The sequence below is a fragment of the Tuber melanosporum genome, assembly GCF_000151645.1.
Source record: "Tuber melanosporum whole genome shotgun sequence assembly, scaffold_25, strain Mel28".
Lineage (NCBI taxonomy): Eukaryota > Fungi > Ascomycota > Pezizomycetes > Pezizales > Tuberaceae > Tuber > Tuber melanosporum.
This window is the reverse complement of record NW_003298919.1, coordinates 594,522-617,599: the sequence shown is the minus strand read 5'-3', so window position 1 is coordinate 617,599 and position 23,078 is coordinate 594,522. Positions and strand designations below refer to the sequence as shown.

The window sequence follows — 23,078 nt, the reverse complement described above, 5'->3', positions numbered from 1 at the left end:
GAGTTAAGTTGGGTTAAGGTGATATTTGTCCGGCGATTGATTAATGAACTAGGATAATATAAGTTAATATTATAGGAGATATCTCCACCAACGTCAGTTTATGCTGAAAAAGTTGAACGCCCAAGTCTGAAATACAGAACTCGCAGCAAGAAAGTTCCCAGTCACAAAATGAAAGGTAGGAGCATAGATGGCTCCTTCCCTAGCCCTCCAACTCTCCACCATATAATATTATTATAGAAAGGTACCGGTATGATCATTCGGGCTCCATCGAACCGAACTGCTGGTCCATCTTCTCCTGCTCCCTCCTATCCTCCGAAGCTTGGTAAAAGGCTGCGGTTCCAATGCCCGCCGCAGCATCGGCCTCCTTCTGAGAATAAGGTTCCTCCTTCAATAAACGTACCCTACGCCCAACACAAAGTCAGGCCATCCAATCGCCCCAAGAAATGGTGGGAAAAGATGCGGAAAAACAGGCTCTGAAATATTTATTATCATACCTCCGTTTATGGTTCTTGCCACGACGGTGCTGCACCATATTCCATTCACTCTCAAAGTACTTTGCACATTCAACGCAATGGAATTGCCCAAGGCCTGGTTTATCCTCATCCGGGACCAAAGCCTTAAGTTGAGCAAGCTGTTTCGGATCGCGGAGGTCGGAATGAACTTGGTCCATATCACTACCAGCCAACAAGAGTCAGTAATTTGCTCAACCGCAAACAACTTTACCGTAACCGCTAAAGCAGCAAGGGGGAGGGGGGGTTTCCTTCCCATACCGAGTTCTACGCTTCGTCTTTGAACGGCGAATAGCACCCATGGTTATCTCGACCCGACTTGTTGTTATCGTGGAAAATTAGATGGTACCGGTGTGTAAGTGGCTTGTCCCGGAAGTGGGCCAACTCTCTCACTGTTTCTTTTGTTTTGTTTTCTTCCTCTCGCTCCCTTGCGAAACTCGCCTATGACGGGTTTGGTTCCACTTGAGGCTCTGGTGGGGTCTTGGCAACCAAGTTATCGGTATGATATGATGAGATTGAATTTTAGAAGGGGGTGAGGGAACTTTTTTGGTTTGAACTTGTGCCACGGGCCGAGGGTCGGGGAGATGGAAAGATTTTCATCCTGTCCCTCTCGAGGCTTTTTTTCCCGATTATTACTTTAATCTGATTCTTCACAAATACAACCGGTTTGATTGGGTGACCAATCCCGGAAGGAGGGGGTCAACCTGAGGCTTTTTAGGATGGGCATGGGATTTTTTTCGGTCCTGAAATTTTTCACTTTCTTCCCCTAGTGGGGGGGGGCTCCTTGGGGAGGGAATGGCCGTTGCTTCCAAGGATTGAGGAGGAGGGGCTGAACTGATACCAGTACTGTAGACTACTCAATTACGAGTACTCGAGTATAATGCTTTATCGCAGCGCTAAATTGATGTAAAACCTCAAGCTTCCTCTGTTCGCTCCTAGAAGTGTTTCCACAGGCTCTTGGCATAGCCGTCCCAAGCCTTCCTAGTTTCCTTCTCTCCTCTCTCTTCTCACCACCTCCCCCACCTCTTCTCCCCCCACCATCTTCTCCTTTCCTTCTCCTCCTCTCATAAGATTTGTTTTCTCTCAGAAGAGACACACAGCCCTCTCTTCTTCTGATTATAGAAGCGAATAGTCATTCATACCCATACTTAATTGTTTTGTTTGAAGGAGCTTTCATGATGCTATCTAGGCACCTCCCCCGGGCCTCTAAGCTCGTAAGTTACTTTTTTTGCTTTTTACTTTTCACCGTCTCCGCAAGAGATCGGGTAGCCTAGCAGTCGACCTCATCACCATTCTCCGTTATGGCTTCTGGGGAAATAAGGCTAACAATGGCTTGAATTACAGGCTGCAGGCCTCAGGCTTGTAAGTTTCAACTGTCTTTTGTTTGCTGGATCCCAGCGTTTATCCAGGTTCGATCCTATGGACCAGGCCGACTTTGTTCTAATAAACCTTCCCTGAAATCCAGGGCCAGAAGTACCGCGGACTCGCTACTGTGAGCGATGATCCGCTCAGCCGAAAGGTTGAAATGACAAACTGGGAGAAGGTTAGTTACAGCGTCATGATACTCTCACTCGGAATTTCGGCAATGTTCTATGCACAGTATGGAGGGGCCAGGTGCTAACTATCCTGTGCTTTCAGGGAAACTACATTAATTACAAGTGCGTTTTTTTCCCCCTTCCTCATCCCTTGCCGCCGATAGAGAACATTTCCCCGATCTCCAGTTTTTGTTCGACATTGTGAACATTGTCGTTGGATGTTGGGGGTTGTGGGGGTTAGGCGGTATGTCGTCACACGCCAAGGTTCTGTGCTGAGAGACATTTACGTCAAACCGCAGGAAAATGAGCGAGAACCTCGCTATCGTCCGTAGTCGCCTTAATCGCCCCCTCACATATGCCGAGAAGATTCTCTACTCTCACTTGGATGATCCGCATGGGCAGGATATCGAGCGTGGCAATTCCTACCTCAAGCTTCGACCCGACCGTGTGGCCTGCCAAGATGCGACTGCGCAGATGGCAATTCTCCAGTTCATGAGTGCGGGAATGCCTTCTGTTGCTACTCCGTCGACCGTGCACTGCGATCATTTGATAGAAGCTCAGGTTGGAGGTGCTAAAGATCTTGCCAGGGCAGAAGCCATCAACAAGGAGGTGCGTAGTTACTTGTGCCTCTGTTTCCATAAATTCAGTTGGCGCTGACTTGTTACCAAAGGTTTACGACTTCCTTTCTTCATCTTGCGCCAAGTACAATATTGGCTTCTGGAGACCTGGGTCCGGCATCATTCACCAGATCCTCCTGGAGAATTATGCTTTTCCTGGTGGCCTTCTCATCGGTACCGATTCACATACACCTAATGCTGGCGGTTTGGGAATGTGCGCCATCGGTGTTGGAGGTGCCGATGCCGTCGATGTTATGGCCAACCTTCCTTGGGAGTTGAAGGCGCCTAAGATAATTGGCGTTAAACTCACTGGACAGCTTAGTGGATGGACTGCTCCTAAAGGTATTTCTACAGTTGTGTGTTTTATTATTATTATTATTACCACTATTATTATTGGCTTGCGTTAACAATTCCTGCAGATATTATCTTGAAGGTTGCTGGTATTCTCACCGTCAAGGGTGGTACCGGTGCCATTGTTGAATACCACGGCCCTGGCGTCGATTCGCTGTCTTCAACTGGTATGGGCACTATTTGCAACATGGGTGCCGAAATTGGCGCCACTACCTCTGTTTTCCCATTTAACGATAGCATGTACAACTACCTTGCCGCCACCAAGCGTAAGGATATCGGAGACTTTGCCCGTGTCTATGCCAAAGAGCTTAAGGAGGACCAGGGCGCAGAGTATGATCAATTGATCGAGATTAACTTGAGCGAGCTTGAACCCCACGTTAATGGACCATTTACACCTGACTTGGCCACCCCTATTTCCAAGTTCAAGGTTGCCGTTGAGAAAAACGAATGGCCCACTGAGTTGAAGGTTGGCTTGATTGGGTCATGCACCAATTCTTCTTACGAGGACATGTCTCGCTCGGCCTCAATTGCTCGCGACGCTTTGGATCATGGTGTCAAGGCCAAATCTCTGTTCACTGTTACCCCCGGCTCCGAGCAGATTCGTGCTACTATCGAGCGTGATGGCCAGCTTCAGACTTTTGAGGAATTTGGCGGTGTTGTTCTCGCCAATGCCTGTGGACCTTGCATCGGGCAGTGGGATCGAAAGGACGTCAAGAAAGGAGAGGCTAATTCTATTATCTCTTCCTATAACCGTAACTTCACTGGAAGAAACGATGCCAATCCTGCTACCCACGCTTTTGTTACATCGCCGGATCTTGTTACAGCATTCACAATCGCTGGAGATCTTCGCTTTAACCCCCTGACTGATACCCTCAAGGACAAGGACGGAAAAGACTTTAGGCTTTCTCCACCAACTGGTGCTGGCCTCCCCGCGAAGGGTTACGACCCCGGTCGTGACACCTATCAGGCTCCTCCGACTGACCGTAGTACTGTTGGTGTCATGGTTTCCCCAAACTCCGACCGCCTCCAGATCCTCAGCCCTTTCCAGCCATGGGATGGCAAGGACGCCAACGATATCCCTATCTTGATAAAGTGCAAGGGCAAGACCACCACTGACCACATCTCGATGGCTGGCCCGTGGCTGAAATACCGTGGACATCTTGACAACATCTCTAACAACATGTTGATCGGTGCTGTCAATGCCGAGAACAATGAGGCTAATAAGGTTAAGAACGCTCTCACTGGTGAATACGATGCCGTCCCCGCCACCGCCAGATACTACAAGTCTAAGGGTATCAAATGGGTCGTTATTGGTGATTGGAACTACGGAGAGGGGTCTTCTCGTGAACATGCTGCCTTGGAGCCTAGGCACTTGGGCGGCTTGGCCATCATCACCCGCTCCTTCGCCCGAATCCACGAGACCAACCTTAAGAAACAGGGAATGCTCCCATTGACTTTTGAGAATCCCGAGGATTATGACAAGATCAACCCTGATGACAAGGTTGACTGTGAGTATCACCCCAGTGCGTAACATATGCGGGAAGCTAATTATAATTCCACAGTGCACGTCACCGACTTGGCTGTTGGCAAGCCAATGAGAATCAAGTTTGCTCCTAAGAATGGCAAGCCATGGGAGACGAACTTGCTCCATACTTTCAATGAGGGTAATTGCTTCTACCTGATCTAATTCTCTAGTTATTTCTAACAAGTCGACAGGTCAAATCGAATGGTTTAAAGATGGATCTGCATTGAATAGCATGGCTAAGAAGACAAAGGCATAAGTAATTTATTTTTTGGTTTGTTCTTGTCCCTCTAATTGAGATGGCATTTTAAAAATGTACAGTAACCCCGCCAAATTTTTGTTTCCTTTTTTCACACGCTCTTTCTCCCTACCCGTTAAAATGACATTCGAGACCCGCAAGAACGAGTCGGGTTCGGTTACCAGAAATGGGCTATGAATGTCTACGGGAAGATGGAGGCATTAGATTGCCTCGTAGCATTACTGGCCGGCTCTATTTTTCATTTGTTTGTGGTTTCTGCGCAATTCCCTCCCCTTTTCTCCCCCTCTCCATCGCTGGTTGTTTGTATTTGTGAATGAACATCTCCTTTTCTCTACGGTCATATCAACGCTACGCATTTGAGATTCCCTTGTGAAATTATCTATTTTGTTGGGTACTGTGCCATCTGCCCCTAAGGATGGAAGTCTAGTGTTGTTATTTAGTATCTGTCTGTGCTATTTTATCTACCCGTTTTCCAGCAACAGCTCCTACTTCTTACCAAGTCCTGCAGCCATATTGGTAGCCTCCCGAATAGTCCTTGCAATGGTCGAGCGGACCTTTCCATCCTCCAATATGAGTAAACCGTGAGTGGTGCAGCCAGCTGGGGTGGACACCTGCTCCCTAATGATTGCTGGATGATGGCCAGCCAAAACCATTCTACCGGCGCCCTGCATAGCTACAATAACCCCACCCACCCAATCACATCAACGAATGAACGAGCGAGTGAACGAATGAACAGGGGATGGAATTGTAAATATCTTACTCTGTGCAGCCATCATCTGCGCCTCCGCCCTCGGTAGTCCCATCATGACACCACCATCGGCCATGGCCTCAACGATAAGAGCGTAGAAAGCGGGACCGGATCCGCACAGGGCGGTGCAAGCGTTCATATGCTTCTCACCGAGCACCAACGAGCGGCCAACCTGCGAGAATATCCAGGAGACTAGTGCCTTCTCCTCCGGAGAAATATCATCCTCCGCCGAGATGACGGTCATGCTTTCGCGAATCTATATCCACATCAACATCCCGCCCCCCCCCAAAAAAACCCAAAGAGCAATCATACCATAGAAGCAGTATTAGGCATAGCCCTAACCACCCTAGTACTATAGGGCACCACCACCCTGAGTGCGGCAATCTTGACACCAGCGAGAATACTAACGAGCAGTTTCCCCTCCAGCGCCTCACGCATGCCCTCCTCGCGCAGTATCTCGGCATACATCTGCGGCTTGCAGCCCAGAATGACCACGTCCGCGCCCCGCACGCCCTCCACGTTGCGGCCCGTGTAGACCTCAACGGCGGGCGCGCCGGCAAAGCCCTCGAAGGCGCGGCGCACGCGGGAAGCGGACTCGGGCCGCTTGACGCACGCAATGAACTTTGACGGGAGACGCGTGGGAGTCCTGCTGGCGTCGTGGAAGCGCGTTGGCAAGAGGGCGCCGCCGGTGGGCGTGCTGGTCCCGGAAGCGCTGGGGGGGAGGCGAGAGAGGCTGGTGGAGAGGCTGGTGGAGAGGCTGGAGAGGATGCCGGAGAGTATGGCCACGCCCATCGTCCCGCAGCCGAGGATTGTGAGGGTTAGAGAGTCTGGGGTTGGTTCCATCTTTGTTTCTGCCTTTTTCTTTTTCCTTTCCTGTTTTCTCTGTGATGGTCGTTGGTGGTCGGTGGTACTCGTACTGGTGAGGCACCACTCCGTTGCTCGCAATGGTGGGGAATTTGGCGATTTGGTCAGGGTTAGGTATTCTCTCCCTAATTTAAGGATCCGGCACGGTCTGACTCTAGACTCTTACTGTTTCATTGGCAATTCTCTGAGCCTCGAGGAACACAAATGCGCAACCGAGATCTTGATTCCATCATGCGACGTATCATGGTTGAAAGTCCTTTTTTTTTTGTGTCCACTACAAGTGGTATGCACGGGATATCACTCGTGATTGTAGAGTTCCGAAGTTTTCCTGTGCTAGTGGCGACACCCGGGGTTAAAATAGGTCACGTGATCTGGGTTTGGGTTTAGAGAAAAATTTTCCTCTTGGATTTCTTGGATTTCACCTTTCAACATCTCTTGGTGCGTAATTCGAGCCCTGCATGGATCTGTAATTGTACCAGTTTTGGGTACCATAATGCGGACCCATAAGAGAACTGATACGGCTAAAGGAAAAAGAAGAAGGTACTCGAGTACAAGTACCAGTATGATACCGGTAGCTTAGCATGCCGGTAGCTTAGCTAACAGAAATTGGGTCAGATTGGACGGGGACCCATGTGAATCCTGGAAAAGACTGCAAGGTTCCAATTGGTGTGCGTCTGACTTGCAGTGTCTTCAGGCATCTCAGTTGACCTCCTTTCCCCACTCTCTCAGCCAAATTCTCTCCTTCTCTCACTCTCTGATCTCACTCTCTGGTGCTGTAGCGGTATCAGGGCCGCAGGCAACCATCGCTACAGATTCTTAGCACCACGCAAAAGTAATCAGCCGTTCGTTCCCTTTTTTCCCAAACACTGGACACGATAACGACCACCCCCTATAGCCTACCGGAAAACAATACAGAGAATGCCACCACAAACCCCAATCCAAGCCCTCCCCGACTCGGTTCATACAGTGTGGAAACGCCTAGAAACACACCTCCTCTGCCTGCCAATCCTAACGCGCACCGTGATACTGCTCATTGCAGTAATACACATGTTGGGTGTATGCGGCTTTGCGATGCTGGATTGGTTCGCCCTGGATGTTGGGAAGATGGATTTGGGGCAGAGTCAGACTTTCCCGCCTTATATCTCTCTGTTTGTCATTAAAGGGATGTGGGTGTTAATTGTGAGAGGTGAGAGGTGTGATAGTGCATCGATTGAATACTTACCCGCTTGTGCATGTGGGGCTTTTGCACGCGCTTTTGAACATTCTTGCATTGACCCCGTTGCTCGAGAGGTTCGAGAGGGAGGTGGGGACTTTGAAGACATTGTTGTTGGTGCTTGGTCGTAGGTTTCGTTCAATTCCGGTGGAGAGGAGGGGCGAGTGGTGGGGTGAGGGGGTACTGATAGGGCATGGTTGGGGTAGCTCTTGTGACGTTTCCTGGCGGATTGTATGTTGGCATTGAGATTCTCTTGCTTGGTGCTTATGACTCGGTTGCTGGGGCGAGGTAGGTTTTCACCATCCCAGTATGATACTTGGAATAGGAAGTTGTGTGGGGTATTGATTAATTGGGTTTTGTGGGACAGTGCATTGGTATTCACCCTTATGGCCAACGAAGCAGTAAAGACGTTTTTGGAGAAGCCGACTTATAGGTACTTCACCGTTCTAGCTAATCGCAGAGGTGCGTTACTAATGAGGATTGTTGCAGTATTGCTGGTTATGGTATACCTTCGTGGATGGCTCCGATATTCTGGTTGGTGGTTGTTTCGATTTTGGTTCCTGGGGCTAGTATTCTTGGGCACTTCTGCGGTTTGATAATCGGCTATCTATGTTCGTTACCTGCATCTTCTCCATTGAACGCGCGCGCTCACAGCACCACTAGATGCCTGTCATTACCTACGTCTCCTCGAGCCTTCTGAGAATATACTGGGCAAGGTCGAATCTAAGCTAAACTTTATTACCCGGCGTGTACCATTCTATATTTCCCTCGAGAACAGGACCGAGATGAACCACATGGAATTGCTCCCAACATCAATCAGCTCAAGAACCCAGTCAACGTCGCGCGCAACAACTTCTATTCCGATGGAAAGTGGTTCCGGTTTTGCTGCTGCTGGTCCTGGTAGAGTCCTTGGTTCGTAAATGGGAGAGTAGCTGATCTCGGCTTAAAAAAAGAGCAAAGTCAATAAACAAAAGAAAGAGGTTATTTTCAGTGTAAATAGACATACTCTTATGATCTTCGTCTACAGGTTTTTCGGATGAAAGTCTGTATTTGAATTTTGTTTGTAATATGATACTCTTGTTAGCTGTAGCCTGGGTATTATGGATATAAAGACGGTAATTATTTTTTGTTAGAATTCGGGAATGTATCTCTTTACCAAATGTAACTTTATCATATGATAGTGTAATGGTGTGGGTCAGGGTTGGGGCTTAAAATTTAGCTCTATTTCCTCCCAAGAAAACCAACCATAAAACCTCCAACACGGACAACCTTCATTCAGCACCCCGCCAACACTCCATAGAAAACAAGGGACACAATTAACAAAAGAAACCATGCCTCCCCCCTCCGGGGATAACAGCGCCCATGCTGTGATTACCCTGCGCATGATAAACAATGTCATTTCAGAGCATACCTCACCATCCACCATCCCTTTCATGATCTCGCAATTATACATGACTCCGGTACTCGAAACCTGCGCTTCTCTGTCGACGTCTCCGAAATATACCGGTGGCAAGTCAGAGGCGTCTGCTCTCTTGCACAGGTTCAAGACGAGGGTCTCCTCCCTCCTCCAGAGCAAATCACCAACGGACAAGTGGACCGGCATGGCGTTGGCAAAGGCGGCAATGGAGAGCAGCTTTGAATGTTTAGCCTCGAATGGTGAGGTTTGGGTTAGGTTGATGGTCCCAGCATTAACTGTTTGTGCCCTCTTTACTCTTTCCCTCTACTCAAAGATTGATGGCTAACTGGAATTGTAGAAACCCGAACCGCCCTCAACAACCAACTACGCAATTGCTACACTAACCCGAGTATTCACTGTACTGACTGTTGACAAACCAGCCCTAATCCGCCAGATTGTGTCGCCAAATCTCCCGGCCACAATTGGACATATACTGAATATACTTAAGCCGGTGAACTCATCAGCCTCTGATGCGATGCTTTCGGAGGACACACTCGCCACGGCGTTGGAAGCGCTTAAGGACCTTCTATGTCACAATCCGGTTACGTTCCGTCCGTTTACACAGCGCACGCGAGAGATTGTGCTTTCGGTGCTATCGCCACAGTGCGGGCTTAGCAAGCTTGGACGATTGGCGGGGGATTTGTTTGTCTCATTGCATCTTTCCGATACTGCCCCTCGCGGTGCCACTGGTGGGATTATAGCCAACCAAGGCGGCGGAAGTTTATCGGGTAACAAGGCTACAGCGGTCGCAGAAGGGTGGACTCGTGCTGTCAAGTCAGTGATTTCTGAGATTAATGAGCTGTTTAATGTGATTCTTAGATGCACGGATGAAGGGCATCGCACCGGTATATCACGCCGGGATAACAGTACAGAGGTTTCCGGTGTGTCAAATATCGGGTTGAGTGAGTGGAAGGGAATCTCAAAGGGATTTGACAGAGCGGAGATGTTACTCAGGTTGTTGCCACGATTCCTCTGTCATCCAACGAGCTCGCAGGTTGTCATCCCGCTCGGACAGTTTGTCGAACTTACTGGTAGGTTGGCCAGAATAACCTGCGAGGCAGCTGAGAGCAATACCGGGATCGAGCGGCCTGAGCGAGAAACGGTTATGGTTAGACTGCCGAGCTTAAAGTGCTGCGCATTAAACCTACTGTCCTCTGCAATAGAGCGGTTAGGGAGAATATTCGCACCATTAGCAAATCTAGTTATAGAACAACTAGTTGTTATATACTCCGAACACCGGCCTGATACGGGAATCCGAACGGCAGTCTACACCCTCCTCACCGCACTCCTAAACCTCTTCGGCCCAGCACTCGACAAACAAACTGTATCCTCAATCCACCCAATACTGTCCTCACTCTACGCTGACCTCGTCCTCAATGCCGAGGAACCCAAAAATTCTCTCCCTGCCAAACCCGCCGGGAAACGCAGCAACAGAAACACCGGAAAACAGAAGGAAGTCCACGCAGACTCGCTTCTCCCGCCGTCGTCGCGGCTCGACTCCCGGCCAACGTGGCTTCGGGGATTGGTCTCCGCCGCGGAGGAACTTCTAGTAGCTGTACTGGGGAAGTTGCAGCCAGCTTATGTCCGCCCTCAGACGAGAAGGCTGCTGGAGCGCGCAGCAGTATTTACCGTGAATGAGAAGGCAATGATGGCTAGCGTTTTGTTTCCCACCACTACTCCGAACGGTGATCAGAAGGGCGGGAGTATACTCCCCCATCTCGTCGGCGCGAGTAGAGGGAATTTGTCTGTTGAAGGGATTGCTAGGCCTAGATTGCCTGTTCTTTGGGTTGGCAGAGGGCGCCCTGGTGAGGCCGAAGAGGAGCAGGAGGAAGATGAGGAAGAAGAAGACGAGGAAGAAGTGGTTGTGAATCATAAAACAAATACAATTCAATCAAACACCATAACTGAGAAACTAGGGGCAAAGCGCAGTGCATCCCATGGCGAAGATACCGCCCCCTCTCCAAAGCGCCGGAAGTCGCATACGCCAACACCTTCTCTTCTTTCTCCCCCAAAGCTGGAACCTGATTCTGTCCCTACACCCGTTCAGGAATCTCAGCCCAGCCAAGTAGTCTCTACAGCACACACCGCCCTAGATTACACTTTTTTCAAAACCTCCCAACAAACAGTCCCCGAAACCCACTCCCAGTCTACTCTTACTCACACTGCCGCCGCCGCTGCACCACTACCCTCACCAGCTACAATCACCATCGCCACCACCACTACCACAACTCAGCACGCTGAAGCCATCCGCGAAGGGGCCCGCCTCGAAGCGGTAGATTCGGACGATGAGATGATCATTCCGGAGATAGACATGGGGGAGAGTAGCGATGATGTCGATGATGATGGCGACGACGGGGACGAGTCGGAAGAGGTCTAGAAAGGGGAGAAGGTAGGCGCAGGGGGTTGGGCTATTAGCCCCGGGAATGTATATAAACGATAGCTTCTGATAGCTTCTAGATAGCTGGAAAAATACCCAGTGCTCTATTACTCTCATCTCTTTTCTTTCTTTCTTACCCATTGCGAAGAAATGTAATGTGAATCGTATCCCGTATCTGCCACGACCACACCGTGTGATAATTTGTGATTGGGTTTGAGGGGCCAGGGACTGCTCGAGTGATCCGGTCCCCACCTGGTAAGGTCCTTAACGTGATGCTAGGGGCTCGAAATCGTTTGGTTGTGGTTTATACTTGTAGTGGTATTTAGTTGACAGACAATGCCGCGCCTCGCTACGAGTAGGGGGGGGGACCCTGTATACTCGTTATTTACCGGATAAAATCTTTTCCGTAACAAGACAAGATATGATAAAGTTATAGTCAATAAGTCTGTACACACACCCCCCCACACACCTTCACCACATATTTCAACCGCAATGTAAATCAATCAATTATACAACCAAAACTGAACCTAAAAATACAATGAAAATACAGATAGAGAGCCATTTCCATGGTGTTTAATACTTGGTGTACCATCCCCGATTTTTTCGCACTGCGTTGTAGCGCCTGGGCATTGAATTGATCAAGTGGTTGATCAACTCTTCAGGGACTGCCCACCATGCCGCCTTCAGTGCCGTGATGAAAATCACTCTACTTGGTGCGTTATCTTTGAGGTCTTTCAAGTATCCATGATTCTTTCAAAGAATACTCTTCATGGCTTTCCAGACATGCTCAATCGGGTTTAAATCCGGACTATGTGGAGGGTTTTCGGGTACCCAGATGCCATGCGATTCAAACCACTCCTTAGTGATCTTTGCAGTGTGAATTTTCGCGTTATCTTGCAAAAAGAATTTCCCAGGAGCATAATGAGGCAATAAACCATCCTCCAAGACCTGAATATAGGAGTGCGCGCTATATCCATTCTTCGCAGAGTCCTCATCACGTTGCATGACCTGCAATTCTGACCGCCCCCCCTTCCAGATGGCCCCCCAAACCATAAACGAGAGTGAAGACTTAACATGTTCACTCTCGTTGACAGCCCATTGCTTCCATTTATCCCTTGGAAGTCGAAAAACCCATCCATCGGGAGAATTGGGGGAGTTTTGCACGGAAGATTCGTCACTGTAGATGCCCTAGAAAAAACCTTAGCGAGGATCATCTAAGAAGGAACTGACACTTGTCCGCACCTTCAACAATTCTTGGTCTTTTTCACGATAGTTACGTGCAATAAGTAGCCTTTCCTTCACATCTTTCGCCTGCAGTCAAATTCTTTTACACCGTCTCTATTTGCGGCGTAAATTGGGCCCAAGAGCACGACGGATGGCGTTGTTGCATACATTAGCACCACTCTCGTCAATGAGGTCGCGAAAGTATATATTCGGGAAACTTCTGACAAGACGAAGTAAAGAGCGAATAATTTGACGATTCAGCTTCTTGGGACGACCCTTCCAAGGCCTAGAACCAAAGTGGTTAAGTTCCTGCGCCCGTTTCACAGTCCGGTAGATTGTCTGCCAAGTACACCGAAATTCCAACGCGACAGCGGATGGACTCGAACCCAAACTTATTGCCTCGAAAATACGAGCCCTGTCGTGAGAATTCAATTCTTTCCGCCGTTTCTGGGGAGTTTGCCGATCTCTGCTTATAACTGTACCAAAAACTTGTGAAGAAGGCATTTTTTGATGGTGTTGTGAAGAAAAAGAAAAAGTATGGGGGTCAGGAGGGAGTGGTGTAAAAATGCGTTGCATGTTAAATTGAGTGGGCTGGAGTGGGGTTGGTGTACAGACTTATTGATCATGACTGTAGCTATAATATAGGTTAACACAATACTCGTAGCAACACAACCGCCCAGCAAACTTAAACAACCACAACCATCCACCATCCAAGCACCACCACCATTACTACCATTAACAACAAAGAAAAGAAAAAAATGTCAACACCAAGAATAGCCTGCATCGCCCTAATCGGCCGAAATGTAACGCTTCCCTCCTCCTCCCCACTATTCCAACCAACCAACCAACTAACGAGGTAAAAAAAAAAAAAACAGAACTCACCCCTCCACCTCCACACCTTCCCCCACCCCACCTCCACCACCACCACCACCACTACCTCGCCATCGACGTTAAAATACCACTTCCTAACCCACGCAACACTGGACGTCTTCCAGTCCCGCCTCCCGCTCAAGTCGAACGGCGACAGCGACTTCGGCCTGCTATACAGCATAGACGAGGAACTGGCCGCGTACGGCTGGCTGACCAACACAGGTGTTAAGATTGTGGTCGTCGTGGACGTTGGATCCGGCGGTGGGTTGGGCGTTAAAGATGGGGAATTGAAAGGGGTGAGTTTTTTTGCGCTGCTGCTCTAATTGAGGGAGGGAGGGTTAATAATTTGCCGATCGAGTTAGGTTTTTCGGGCGTTGCAGACGGCGTATATTAAGCTTGTTTGTAATCCCTTTTTTGAGTTGGGTGCTGGTGGGTTGGTTACTAGTCGGAGGTTTGTCGAGGAGGTTGCCAGGATTGGTGAGGCGTGGGCGCCGGGTTCTGCGGTCGCGGGAGGGGGTGGTGGAGGTGTGGCTTGAAGGGGGGGGCGTTTCGTGGAGGTTTGATATCATGATATTGTGAAGTTTTCTACTTTTCTTTCTTTCTTCCTGGGGGGTTAGATATCTTTGGCAAAAACTTTCTCCTTCCTTTTCTTCCCCCCCCACCCCTTGGGGGAGCGTTCGTAAACTGGTTCCAATTAATGTCAACCATACCCAAGTATAATACTCCACCAGCTACTCTCCCTGTCAAGAGCATAACATGGCTCTACGTAAAGATCCACAGTATATAGTATACTAGCATCCCCTCGCTCCTCGCGGACCGATTTCTGTGCTCCTGTTATATTATTATGCTTAGTTACATTTTACAAGCTGTCCTCCCCCCGTGACCTCGGGATCCTCCTTGTATGTGGTGTGAACGCGCTCTGGCGGGTTGCGGCTTCGCCGCCTTTTTCATTTTCTTTCTTGCTTGCTTGTATACCGCCCAGTCCTCCAGGGATGTCTGACTGTTACTGGGCGGGGGGGGATTGGCCAAGCAACCAAGGCGCATTGCTGTGGTTATGCATTAGTTGCCAAGTCGCGTGAAGTTTGAGATAAGATCCGTAGAGGGGATTAGATCCGTAGACGATAAGATCGAATTTTTGAGATAGGATGTTCCAGTACATAATGACGAGTATATGGTGAATTGTGAATATATCCTACGGCGGCAGCTAAAATACTGTATAATACTGTACATTACGCCATCATACTCCCTCCATCCAGTCATAACAATACCCCTCCGACGAAAATGCCAAGGGAAGAAAGAGATAGAAAAGAGAAACAAAGACGATCCTATACACAAAAATTATCCAGCTGCTGTTCTATTTTACAAGGCCTAGCCAGGATGCAAATGTCCTCACATCAGGATAAAGGAATAAAGCAAAAAACTCCTTCAGTGACTTTTTAATGAAAGGACAGAAGGCAAAAATGAAATTTGATAAAACACCAAAACGAGATTGATCCGTAGCACAATGCACATCGAGAGGATGAGCGGGGGAAGTAAAGGTAGAGAGAGGTAATAAAAAAGGGTGGGAGGGAATGCAATTACTCCCATACACCAACCCTACCATAAACCATCATATCCATCATTACCCCACCCTGTCATGCTTCCCCAGCAATCTCCACCCCATTTCCGCCGCTACTGCCATCTATATTAGCTCCTCCAGTGCCCAATTTCCTGGACGGAGTGATAACCCCCGGCTTCTCCGACTTGGAAGCCACCTCCAGCAAAGTGACAGAGCTCTGACCGTGATTTGTCAGACTCATTCCCAGGGCTCTGTGTGCTGGGTTCTCCGGCTGCACATTCTCAGCGGGCGCCGATCTAAGCCACGGGACATTCGCGCAGCGGGAGACGAGGCGGATGGTTGTTTGGTCAACCGGTTGGAAGTGATTGCTTCGCACGCCGCTCAAGCATTCCAGGAGTTTGAGGACTTCATCGCGCTTGTAGTGCGGTGGGTGGCGGAGTTGGGTATGTTCTAGGAGTGGGTATAGGACGCGGAGGTAAGTGTGTCGGAGCTGGTTTTCTGCCATATCAGTATATTTTCCTTGAGAGTGGGTTCCAGTGGTAGGGGATTGTTACGGGCTCAGACTCGTCCGGAAGGTCTAAGAGGTTGCGGATCATTACATCCACCAGGACCCGCAGGTCGTTTGTGTAAAAGTATTCATTTGTTGCACTCGTGGTGAAGAGGAGGTATAGAAGTTTTAATATCAACAGCTGTAAGCAAGTTTCGCCTGTGGTGGCCCCGGATCATCAGCCTTTGTCAAATTGTCACTCCCACCAAGCTACACCACTCACTTTCACGGTTAAGAAGAAGGATAATATTCTCCCCAAAAGTCTTGTATGTAGAACCATGAAAACAGAGAATTTTTATAACTTTATTCGTTGGAGCGCCTGGCGGGTCCGCAGGGTTTGAAGGAGGGGCATGGGCTGAAACCATGTACTGTTCGTTCAATACAAGCTAGTGAAGGGTTAGTCCGAGCGCAATTTTAACCCCATATCCTAGAGATATATACCAAAATTCTAATTACCGGGTAATGATATGGGTCATTGGGATCCTCAGGATCCTCCTCAACCAATCCAAAAAGATACGATATGAATCCGTCATCAATGGCTTCTATCGCGGAGTCAGTCTTCGAAGCTCCTAACTGCAAGAAAATCCTACCCAAGTCTTCGCGTCTCAAGCGCTGTATCCGGGACATCTCGTAAAGCAATTCTATAAGTGAACGCCAGAGCATCCTATCCTCATCCCTCGTCTTCTGAACCAGATCCATCAACCTAACAAAAAGGCCCTCTTCCAACATCATCTCAAACGTCTTCTGGGCCCCCCGGCCATCATACAACAGAATGAGCGCAACCAAGTGCAATCGTGGGGTCAAAATCTCCTGTACGCCACCGTCAGCCCTACAATGTCCCCAAAGCTGAACGGAGCCTCGAGCCGAACCTTTCTCAGCCGTCCGATCATCCGCCGGCGGACGTAATTTCGATGTTTTGTAAACAATGGAGAATCCAAAAGCTTGTAGGTGCACTTCGCCCAATCGTACTCGGAAACCAAGTACTCGTCTGTAAACTCCACGTGTGAAAACCCATGCTCCCAGTCAAAAAACGAGAAAAAACCCCAATCTCGGGAGTTGCCGGAGAAACGAACGAGGGGGGGAGAAGGAAGCTGTCGCAGGGGGAGGTGGTGTTCGTGGAGGGGCACGGTACCTGTGAATGAAGAAGTGAATGCTAGATAGGACTTCAGAGCCTGATCAATGAGGTTCTGGGTTTCGCAATGCACACTGACGATATCGTCGAGCTCTGCTCAGGTCAGCGGGAGATCACGCGATCAAGAAATATGGGAGAGATGGGGAACGCTTTTACCATCCCAGAATTGCTGTGCATTCTCAAGGCTGTAGGCGACATCGAAATCCATCCTTCTCTCTTTCTTCCCTTCTCTGTCGAGGGCGAGTGGCTCGGGAGGGGTAACCCGGGAGGGGAAACACTTTTTGAGGACGGGAAGGAAGGAGCGAGCGAGAGTTGGCTGGTCCGTCGTAGCGTGGAATTTAGGGCTGTAGCGGGAGTCACTTACTGTATTCGATTGGTATTGCCTTGGTATGATCCGCCTGTTTGTTACTTCAAGCCAAGCACACAAACATCACGAAAGGAAGCAGGGGAGTTTTTGTGAAGGGTCGTTGGAAGGGATGATTTACTATGTTGGGTGGCGGACGGGTTGTGGTGGGTTGGGTGACAGACGACCGGGTCGGTTGGGGAAATGCGGTAGTCAGGGGGGGCTGGAGGAACTGCAGGTGGAAATAACTACTCGTACCGTACTACAATGGCTTGACAAGAGACTCTCGACCTGCTCTCCTGAGCTTCACCGACTCATGTACCCAAATCACTTTTCAGGATTTTTACCTTCATTCCTTTGATATTTCTATGCCCCATGTGACATTTGTGTCAAGCCAAATCTTTACAAAATTTAATTATCTACTTGTATTGTGTGGTCGGTGGGTGTGACCTATGCTCGGTAAGCTCCTGCCTAAGGGAGTCAGACTTCATCATAAATCACTCGTATGATCTAAGAAGATGCTCCGGACAGCTCCAAAGCAGCATCTTGAAGCCGTAAACAGACTGTTGGAGCCAGGTCCGGCGCCATGACCAGACGTTCTGTATGCCCTGGGAGGATATCTTTTCACCAAGTAGAAGAACCTCACAAACCCCACAAAGGGCAGCTTTTTACACACCATGCCAACTTAAAATACCAGAAGCCAACATACCCGATGATGCTCCAGACTCAGATACCAGCAAGATCCCACAAACTCCAATACTGGTAATCATTTTCACAAAGCTCATATAATCTAAAAAGAAGTATATTTTTCACCAAGTTAGGCACTGTAAAACCCATAAAGCTTGTATTATTATTTTTATACTAAGCTTGGACATATTATTGCTAAGCTATATACCAAAATCCAAGCCAAGCCGTATTGTATTTTTACACAATGCTGCCATAATAATATTGTAAACGTGTTGTGTTGTTTTTTTTACACCAAGCCTAGGCATATTTTTGTTAAGAGAGATAGGATATTTCTGCAAACCCCAAGTAAAGTCATATTGTATTTCTATATAATACAAAGATGCCATAATATTATAAAGAATATTCTTTACCAAGTAATGCATCTCCGGAAAACACATGTACTAAGCCTACATATTTTTTTATACTAAGCTAGTTACTCCTGCAAAATCCCACAAAGGTTATTAACATGATTTGTAGAATAGACACTACTAGGCTATCTAAACAGATTCTGATTAGTGCACCTTACCTGATAGAAGAAGTAGTAGAGCAGTCTCTACCTACCCATTACAGGCTGACCGTGAGATACAGATCCCTCTTGAGGAAGGCTGGTAGAAAATAGAAAAACTTAGATCTCCCAGTCCAAGACTATAAAAAAAACTAGTATAGGTTCCTTTTTTACAACAGACCTTATTGAGTATCTTTCAGCAAGCCAGTTACATCCCTGCAAAACCAACAACAAATGTTACATTGTAAGATAAAGCACATAAAGTTTATCTCCACTAAACTAGCCTAGTGTCTAAATAACCTTCTGTGGTTGGATAGAGTGAGGGGAGTCTACCAGCCTGAGGTGATTTTCGCTCATGACGTAGGTCAGTAATAGAGGGTCCTGTATTTGTAACAAAGTTATCACATTAGGAATAGCAGGATCCAATACTAAGGAACCATCCTAAGTAGGGTAACTCTACTCTCAATGGGAATCTCTGGTTTCCAACATCCTGCTCCAGCCCCTTTTTAGTGTCCACATGTTCATAGCTCAATTGGAATATTATATGAGTCCTCACTAGAGGTCACGTGTTCAACTCCTGTTGTCGTCAAAGTTATTTCTGGTGTTAAGTGACTTTCTACCAATGCCACTTGCAACTGCAAGGCTTACTGCAAAACATCTGAGGACCTCTGACTGAAGAATTATGATTCTATTCTATAGAAGTCCTTCTCCTCTACACAAGGGAAGTTACTGGATAAGAATCTATCAGTAAAATCAGGAGATATTGAACTTCAAAGTCAGTAACGTAAGAAGGTTACATACATGACTTTACAGAATCACCTGGAGCAACCAAGGTTTGCTGACTGAGGGATTATCTATCAATCTGATGGAATAGCTTCCTGCAAATTAGTAGAAAGTCTTCCATAAGATATCTATCGGCTGGGTAAAGAGATGTGAAAGTTTGAAGTCAGGTGACCTAGGAAGGTTGCGATTACGACTACCTTTACAGATACAACCTGTAGATGAAACTAATTATTTCATCAAGGATGGAGACAATTGTAGCCAACTCAGATCAACTTAAGAACTAGGCCATAAGTCTAAAGACTCTGATGATCAGATAATTGCTATTGGGAACAGCATGGTTCCTAGTTAGTTATATTGTAATTACCGAAGAGGGTGTGGTGATTTTCAGAGTCTCCAAATGTTCGCATCTTGGAAGAAGGCCTAATGTTGCGAGTTATAATCAGAAAGGTACATAGTTGTATAATAGAGAGATGTAGTCTGCGAACACTGTAGAATATAAATATTGAAGTACCTTTCAAGCTTTTAGACATCATCAAGCAATGGAGAAGAGACCTTAACAATATAATATTGTCTATACAATTCTACTTTACCTACTTTACTTTGGTCCCAGTAGTCATAAACAAAACGAGTACAATCGATGCCTTCCTAGACAATTTCTGTCTCCAGAATTAAATCTTGGTTGGCCTAAACAACTCTGAAGTCTATCAGGTTGTCTCTGCCTAACACTATCCACCTCTAATACAATCTGGCCCACGTACTTAATAAAGGAAACATACAGTCTATTCCAATATCCTACCTTTCTCTTGTAAAGTAGCACAAGATCAAGATATCCTCCTAACAAAACCAAACTACAAAAAGGACTGTGGAGCAACTTTAACAACTTCTTTATCTTAGCCCACCTCAAGACTACCAACATTCACATTGCAAGACTCCACTTATCCCATGCCGGTGATGAAAATACTGAACCAGGTTGTGATACGTCTGGAGGTACTGAGGCCATCTTTCAAAGTGTTCTGAAAAGGTGACTGACTTCTGGGTAGCCGTAGTGGAAATGGCCGTACTATGGCTAAGACAGTCACATCGCCGTTGGTTGGACAAGAAAAAACACTTCTTTGGCATGGTCATAGTACCCAGCAGAACACATTCACTTCCGTTGTATTTCCTCTCACACTGAGTGCAAGTTGTCGGGTCTTCTACCACCACTATCCTGCTATTTCTTTCCACCATCAGTGTGTTATCAAAGGGGTTACCTACTACAACCAACTTCCCATCCTTCCCCTTAAGATGATGAGGAATTTCCGGACTCTACCACCTATCGTATACCTACCAGGATTTCTACTATGAGACTGACGAATCCTTGTACAATTTTGAGTTAGTAGAGCATCCTCTAGTATATCAGAATACTCACTCTAGTGGTGTCTATATTCCATCTCATTATAGCTGCCATAGCCGACCAAGCCCATCCCACTGCAGATTGTTAACAGAATATAGACATCTATGTGGATAAGGCTATGGAGGTATCGGGGCGCCTTAGGTTTACGAGCATAGTATCTATGTCTTTTCCTGTCATGCCAGGACTCCCATTCCTCCTTTCGTAACTCTCTAGCAAGCGTCCTGTGTTTGATCCCGAAGCTGATCCCTTTTCAAAGTAGAGGTTGCAAAGAACGTCCAATACATGCCTTAACCCACAGGTCAACTATCTCATTGCTGGTGATGCCCATATGTCCAGGGACCCAGCCAAGACTGATATGAGAGAAGGTGCTAAACAGTAGTGCCATAACCTCCTACAACTTGGTCTAATCACCTTCCAAGAACATGTTGTCAACCAGGATGAGGGCCTGAATACAGTACTAAATACATGAACCGGATGCCTCTTGGCCATATCCAGGACATGTCACTTGGCACAGACAACTGCAAACAGCTTGCATTCTACAATGCTCCTTGATGGGGGAACTAAGTACCTATCAACATGGGTCATGGCACCTTTCTCAAATACCACCCATGCTATATCAGCTTCTTCAGAGGATTTAGACCTGTCTGTCTATATAGACTCATTCGAGGGCATACAGAGGTTTATGTACAATGAACAGTTGTGGACAGCTATTAACACCTTGCCTTTCTTAATCAAGACAGTAAGGTGGCTGGTAGGTTGCTGATCTGAGGTCTGCCGATGTGTTACCATACCCTCCTTCTTCCAATCCAGGCTTATTTTACTGAACCAGGAGTGTTGGTCGCAATACTGGTAATTGATGAACCCGCTAAAGCATCTCCACTACAGGTACTGGCATTGAATAGTGACAGGTAGTATCCTGGACTCAGCCAATAGTATGTTGTTTGCCAGCTTCATAGGGGTTCGAAACACTGAATGGAGGCAATTGTTAATATGGACCTGAATCTCCTTCACATAAGACTTGTGGTTTGTTACAAACTCAAGTCCGTAATGAACAGTTAGAAGGTAGGTTGCCTGCACTAAGAGATAGGTTTCACATGCTCCTAATCTCCTAATACTCCCAACCCTTTTCCACAATGCCAAAATTCTCCTCCTCACTCCCAACCTCCTTCCCAACTAATACTTTAAATGAGAAAAAGATTTAAGAAATACATTAAACCTATACCTGAGAACTCTGTCCCTCTGGCAAAAGACAACTCAGCTGCGACTATAGTTGAGGCCAGCTCATAGTCCACTACTTCTCCTGGCGCTAGGGTCATCCAAAGCAAAATACCTGGTTTCCTCCGCCAGGCCCCTACCTATAGGACTGGCTTGTCTACCTCCTCATTCCTAGCTGGGATGTCGTTTGGCGAAAGGACTTTCTACAAGACCCCTAAGTTTAAACTAGACAACACCAGGGATGAGGACTACAATCCTCTTACTGCATGGACACACCGCTATACATAGCCGGCATCCCCTAATAAATGATCCGCCACCTCCCTTCTCGGTCCTTAGTATTGAAGGACCATCAATGTCGATTAGGGACAAAAGAAACAGATTGTACCTGACCTCTCCAGCCTGCCCCTTGATATTCAACATAGATGCCTGGTCATTCCCCCTCCTGTGATGCTTCCGTTAACAATTGAAGCCATGGCTCTATCTTTACCTCCATTGGTAACCGAGGGAGTCCTACCCACCTTTGAGGTATTGGCCAGAGACACTCCCATAGGTCTAGATAAGGGACGCAACTCTGAGGTGACTGGTCTGAGCAACAGTATCCACACTCTCTCTTCAGTAATGGTGTCGTTGCCAAAGGTCTTTGACAGAAACAGGGTCTCGTTACTTGAAGGATATCTGGAGAACTTGCAAGGAATTCCCTGTGATACCTAAATGTGTTGGAGGTTCAACACCCAGATACCCAGCCTGAGACCACCGACGATAGTTTGGCTCAGGCAGACTCAATCATAGCCGGCGTCAGTGGGATGTTAGATGCAGGTAGGACTCCTTCCTTGGATACTGCTTAGATAGTATAATTGGATCCATGTTAGAAGGCCTGGAGGACATCTGCTCTGGCAACACTCAGCCCCTCCTCTCCTCGGAATCTGAGTCAATTAAGGATGATACGGTCCATGATGTCTAGACTTCGATGGACAATAACACTGCATTTGGCAATAATGGACTAAACGGTTGGGTGAATTAGTGGAGCCAGGTACACCTGCTAGAATGAGTGGTAAACGTGCTAACTGAAATTGTCGGCAGATAAGTGGAAGAGATAGAGACCCTACAACATAAGTCGTCCTCCCACTGTCACCACCCTCCTGCTGTGTTCTGCGATACCCCCCCCTGTCTCTTCAGGGACACCACCACCCCCTGTTCACTCTAAGGGAAAGGAGACTGCGATAATGGGACCAACTACTAAAGCCTCCTTTACAGAGGTAGTAAAACGAATTATTTATGAGCCCAAACCTCCCACCACCCATGGAAGACAGGCGCCCTCCACCTATCCCATA

At 47.6% G+C, this 23,078-nt stretch overlaps 8 protein-coding genes; 5 read left to right on the top strand and 3 right to left on the bottom strand.

The window, feature by feature from the left end:
* Positions 1–13: 13 nt before the first annotated feature.
* Positions 14–951, bottom strand: GSTUM_00006279001 (uncharacterized protein). XM_002838452.2 has 3 exons: positions 771–951; positions 495–674; positions 14–401 (listed from the first exon to the last, which is right to left on the bottom strand). Exons 1-3 carry the CDS (start codon positions 809–811, stop codon positions 254–256), a joined length of 369 nt encoding a protein of 122 aa, XP_002838498.1. The 5' UTR covers positions 812–951; the 3' UTR covers positions 14–253.
* Positions 952–1,557: 606 nt separating this feature from the next.
* Positions 1,558–5,127, top strand: GSTUM_00006278001 (uncharacterized protein). XM_002838451.2 has 11 exons: positions 1,558–1,723; positions 1,854–1,871; positions 1,975–2,052; positions 2,148–2,167; positions 2,344–2,653; positions 2,715–3,003; positions 3,081–3,229; positions 3,326–4,237; positions 4,304–4,520; positions 4,575–4,676; positions 4,729–5,127. Exons 1-11 carry the CDS (start codon positions 1,688–1,690, stop codon positions 4,791–4,793), a joined length of 2,196 nt encoding a protein of 731 aa, XP_002838497.1. The 5' UTR covers positions 1,558–1,687; the 3' UTR covers positions 4,794–5,127.
* Positions 5,128–5,155: 28 nt separating this feature from the next.
* On the bottom strand, positions 5,156–6,480 carry GSTUM_00006277001 (uncharacterized protein). XM_002838450.2 has 3 exons: positions 5,854–6,480; positions 5,554–5,797; positions 5,156–5,466 (listed from the first exon to the last, which is right to left on the bottom strand). The coding sequence occupies exons 1-3, from the start codon at positions 6,382–6,384 to the stop codon at positions 5,279–5,281; spliced, it is 963 nt and encodes a 320-aa protein (XP_002838496.1). The 5' UTR covers positions 6,385–6,480; the 3' UTR covers positions 5,156–5,278.
* Positions 6,481–6,852: 372 nt separating this feature from the next.
* Positions 6,853–7,749, top strand: GSTUM_00006276001 (uncharacterized protein; the record flags this gene model as incomplete). XM_002838449.2 has 2 exons in its annotated part: positions 6,853–7,525; positions 7,608–7,749. Exons 1-2 carry the CDS (start codon positions 7,464–7,466, stop codon positions 7,747–7,749), a joined length of 204 nt encoding a protein of 67 aa, XP_002838495.1. The 5' UTR covers positions 6,853–7,463.
* A 62-nt stretch (positions 7,750–7,811) lies between these two features.
* Positions 7,812–8,538, top strand: GSTUM_00006275001 (uncharacterized protein; the record flags this gene model as incomplete). Its single annotated transcript, XM_002838448.1, has 4 exons — positions 7,812–7,906; positions 7,986–8,051; positions 8,108–8,229; positions 8,282–8,538. The coding sequence occupies 4 exons, from the start codon at positions 7,812–7,814 to the stop codon at positions 8,536–8,538; spliced, it is 540 nt and encodes a 179-aa protein (XP_002838494.1).
* Positions 8,539–8,879: 341 nt separating this feature from the next.
* Positions 8,880–11,451, top strand: GSTUM_00006274001 (uncharacterized protein; the record flags this gene model as incomplete). XM_002838447.2 has 2 exons in its annotated part: positions 8,880–9,312; positions 9,373–11,451. Exons 1-2 carry the CDS (start codon positions 8,950–8,952, stop codon positions 11,449–11,451), a joined length of 2,442 nt encoding a protein of 813 aa, XP_002838493.1. The 5' UTR covers positions 8,880–8,949.
* A 1,982-nt stretch (positions 11,452–13,433) lies between these two features.
* On the top strand, positions 13,434–14,081 carry GSTUM_00006271001 (uncharacterized protein; the record flags this gene model as incomplete). The annotated part of the gene is made up of 3 exons (XM_002838446.1): positions 13,434–13,478; positions 13,671–13,841; positions 13,908–14,081. 3 exons carry the CDS (start codon positions 13,434–13,436, stop codon positions 14,079–14,081), a joined length of 390 nt encoding a protein of 129 aa, XP_002838492.1.
* A 1,098-nt stretch (positions 14,082–15,179) lies between these two features.
* Positions 15,180–17,268, bottom strand: GSTUM_00006270001 (uncharacterized protein; the record flags this gene model as incomplete). XM_002838445.2 has 8 exons in its annotated part: positions 16,939–17,268; positions 16,783–16,875; positions 16,520–16,638; positions 16,241–16,460; positions 16,092–16,192; positions 15,874–16,036; positions 15,658–15,809; positions 15,180–15,593 (listed from the first exon to the last, which is right to left on the bottom strand). Exons 1-8 carry the CDS (start codon positions 16,988–16,990, stop codon positions 15,180–15,182), a joined length of 1,314 nt encoding a protein of 437 aa, XP_002838491.1. The 5' UTR covers positions 16,991–17,268.
* Positions 17,269–23,078: the final 5,810 nt, after the last annotated feature.

Bases quoted from the DNA above. Each gene is read 5' to 3' on its own strand.
- GSTUM_00006279001 (XM_002838452.2), bottom strand. From the start codon at position 811: ATGGGTGCTATTCGCCGTTCAAAGACGAAGCGTAGAACTCG. The intron at 675-770 runs GTATGGGAAGGA...GTTGGCTGGTAG, and splicing joins AAGACGAAGCGTAGAACTCG to TGATATGGACCAAGTTCATT. The intron at 402-494 runs GTATGATAATAA...TGTTGGGCGTAG, and splicing joins GGCAAGAACCATAAACGGAG to GGTACGTTTATTGAAGGAGG.
- GSTUM_00006278001 (XM_002838451.2), top strand. From the start codon at position 1,688: ATGCTATCTAGGCACCTCCCCCGGGCCTCTAAGCTC. The intron at 2,053-2,147 runs GTTAGTTACAGC...CTGTGCTTTCAG, and splicing joins AAATGACAAACTGGGAGAAG to GGAAACTACATTAATTACAA. The intron at 4,238-4,303 runs GTTAAGAACGCT...TACAAGTCTAAG, and splicing joins AGAACAATGAGGCTAATAAG to GGTATCAAATGGGTCGTTAT.
- GSTUM_00006277001 (XM_002838450.2), bottom strand. From the start codon at position 6,384: ATGGAACCAACCCCAGACTCTCTAACCCTCACAATCCTCGGCTGCGGG. The intron at 5,798-5,853 runs GTATGATTGCTC...ATGTGGATATAG, and splicing joins TGCCTAATACTGCTTCTATG to ATTCGCGAAAGCATGACCGT. The intron at 5,467-5,553 runs GTAAGATATTTA...GGGTTATTGTAG, and splicing joins GCAGATGATGGCTGCACAGA to CTATGCAGGGCGCCGGTAGA.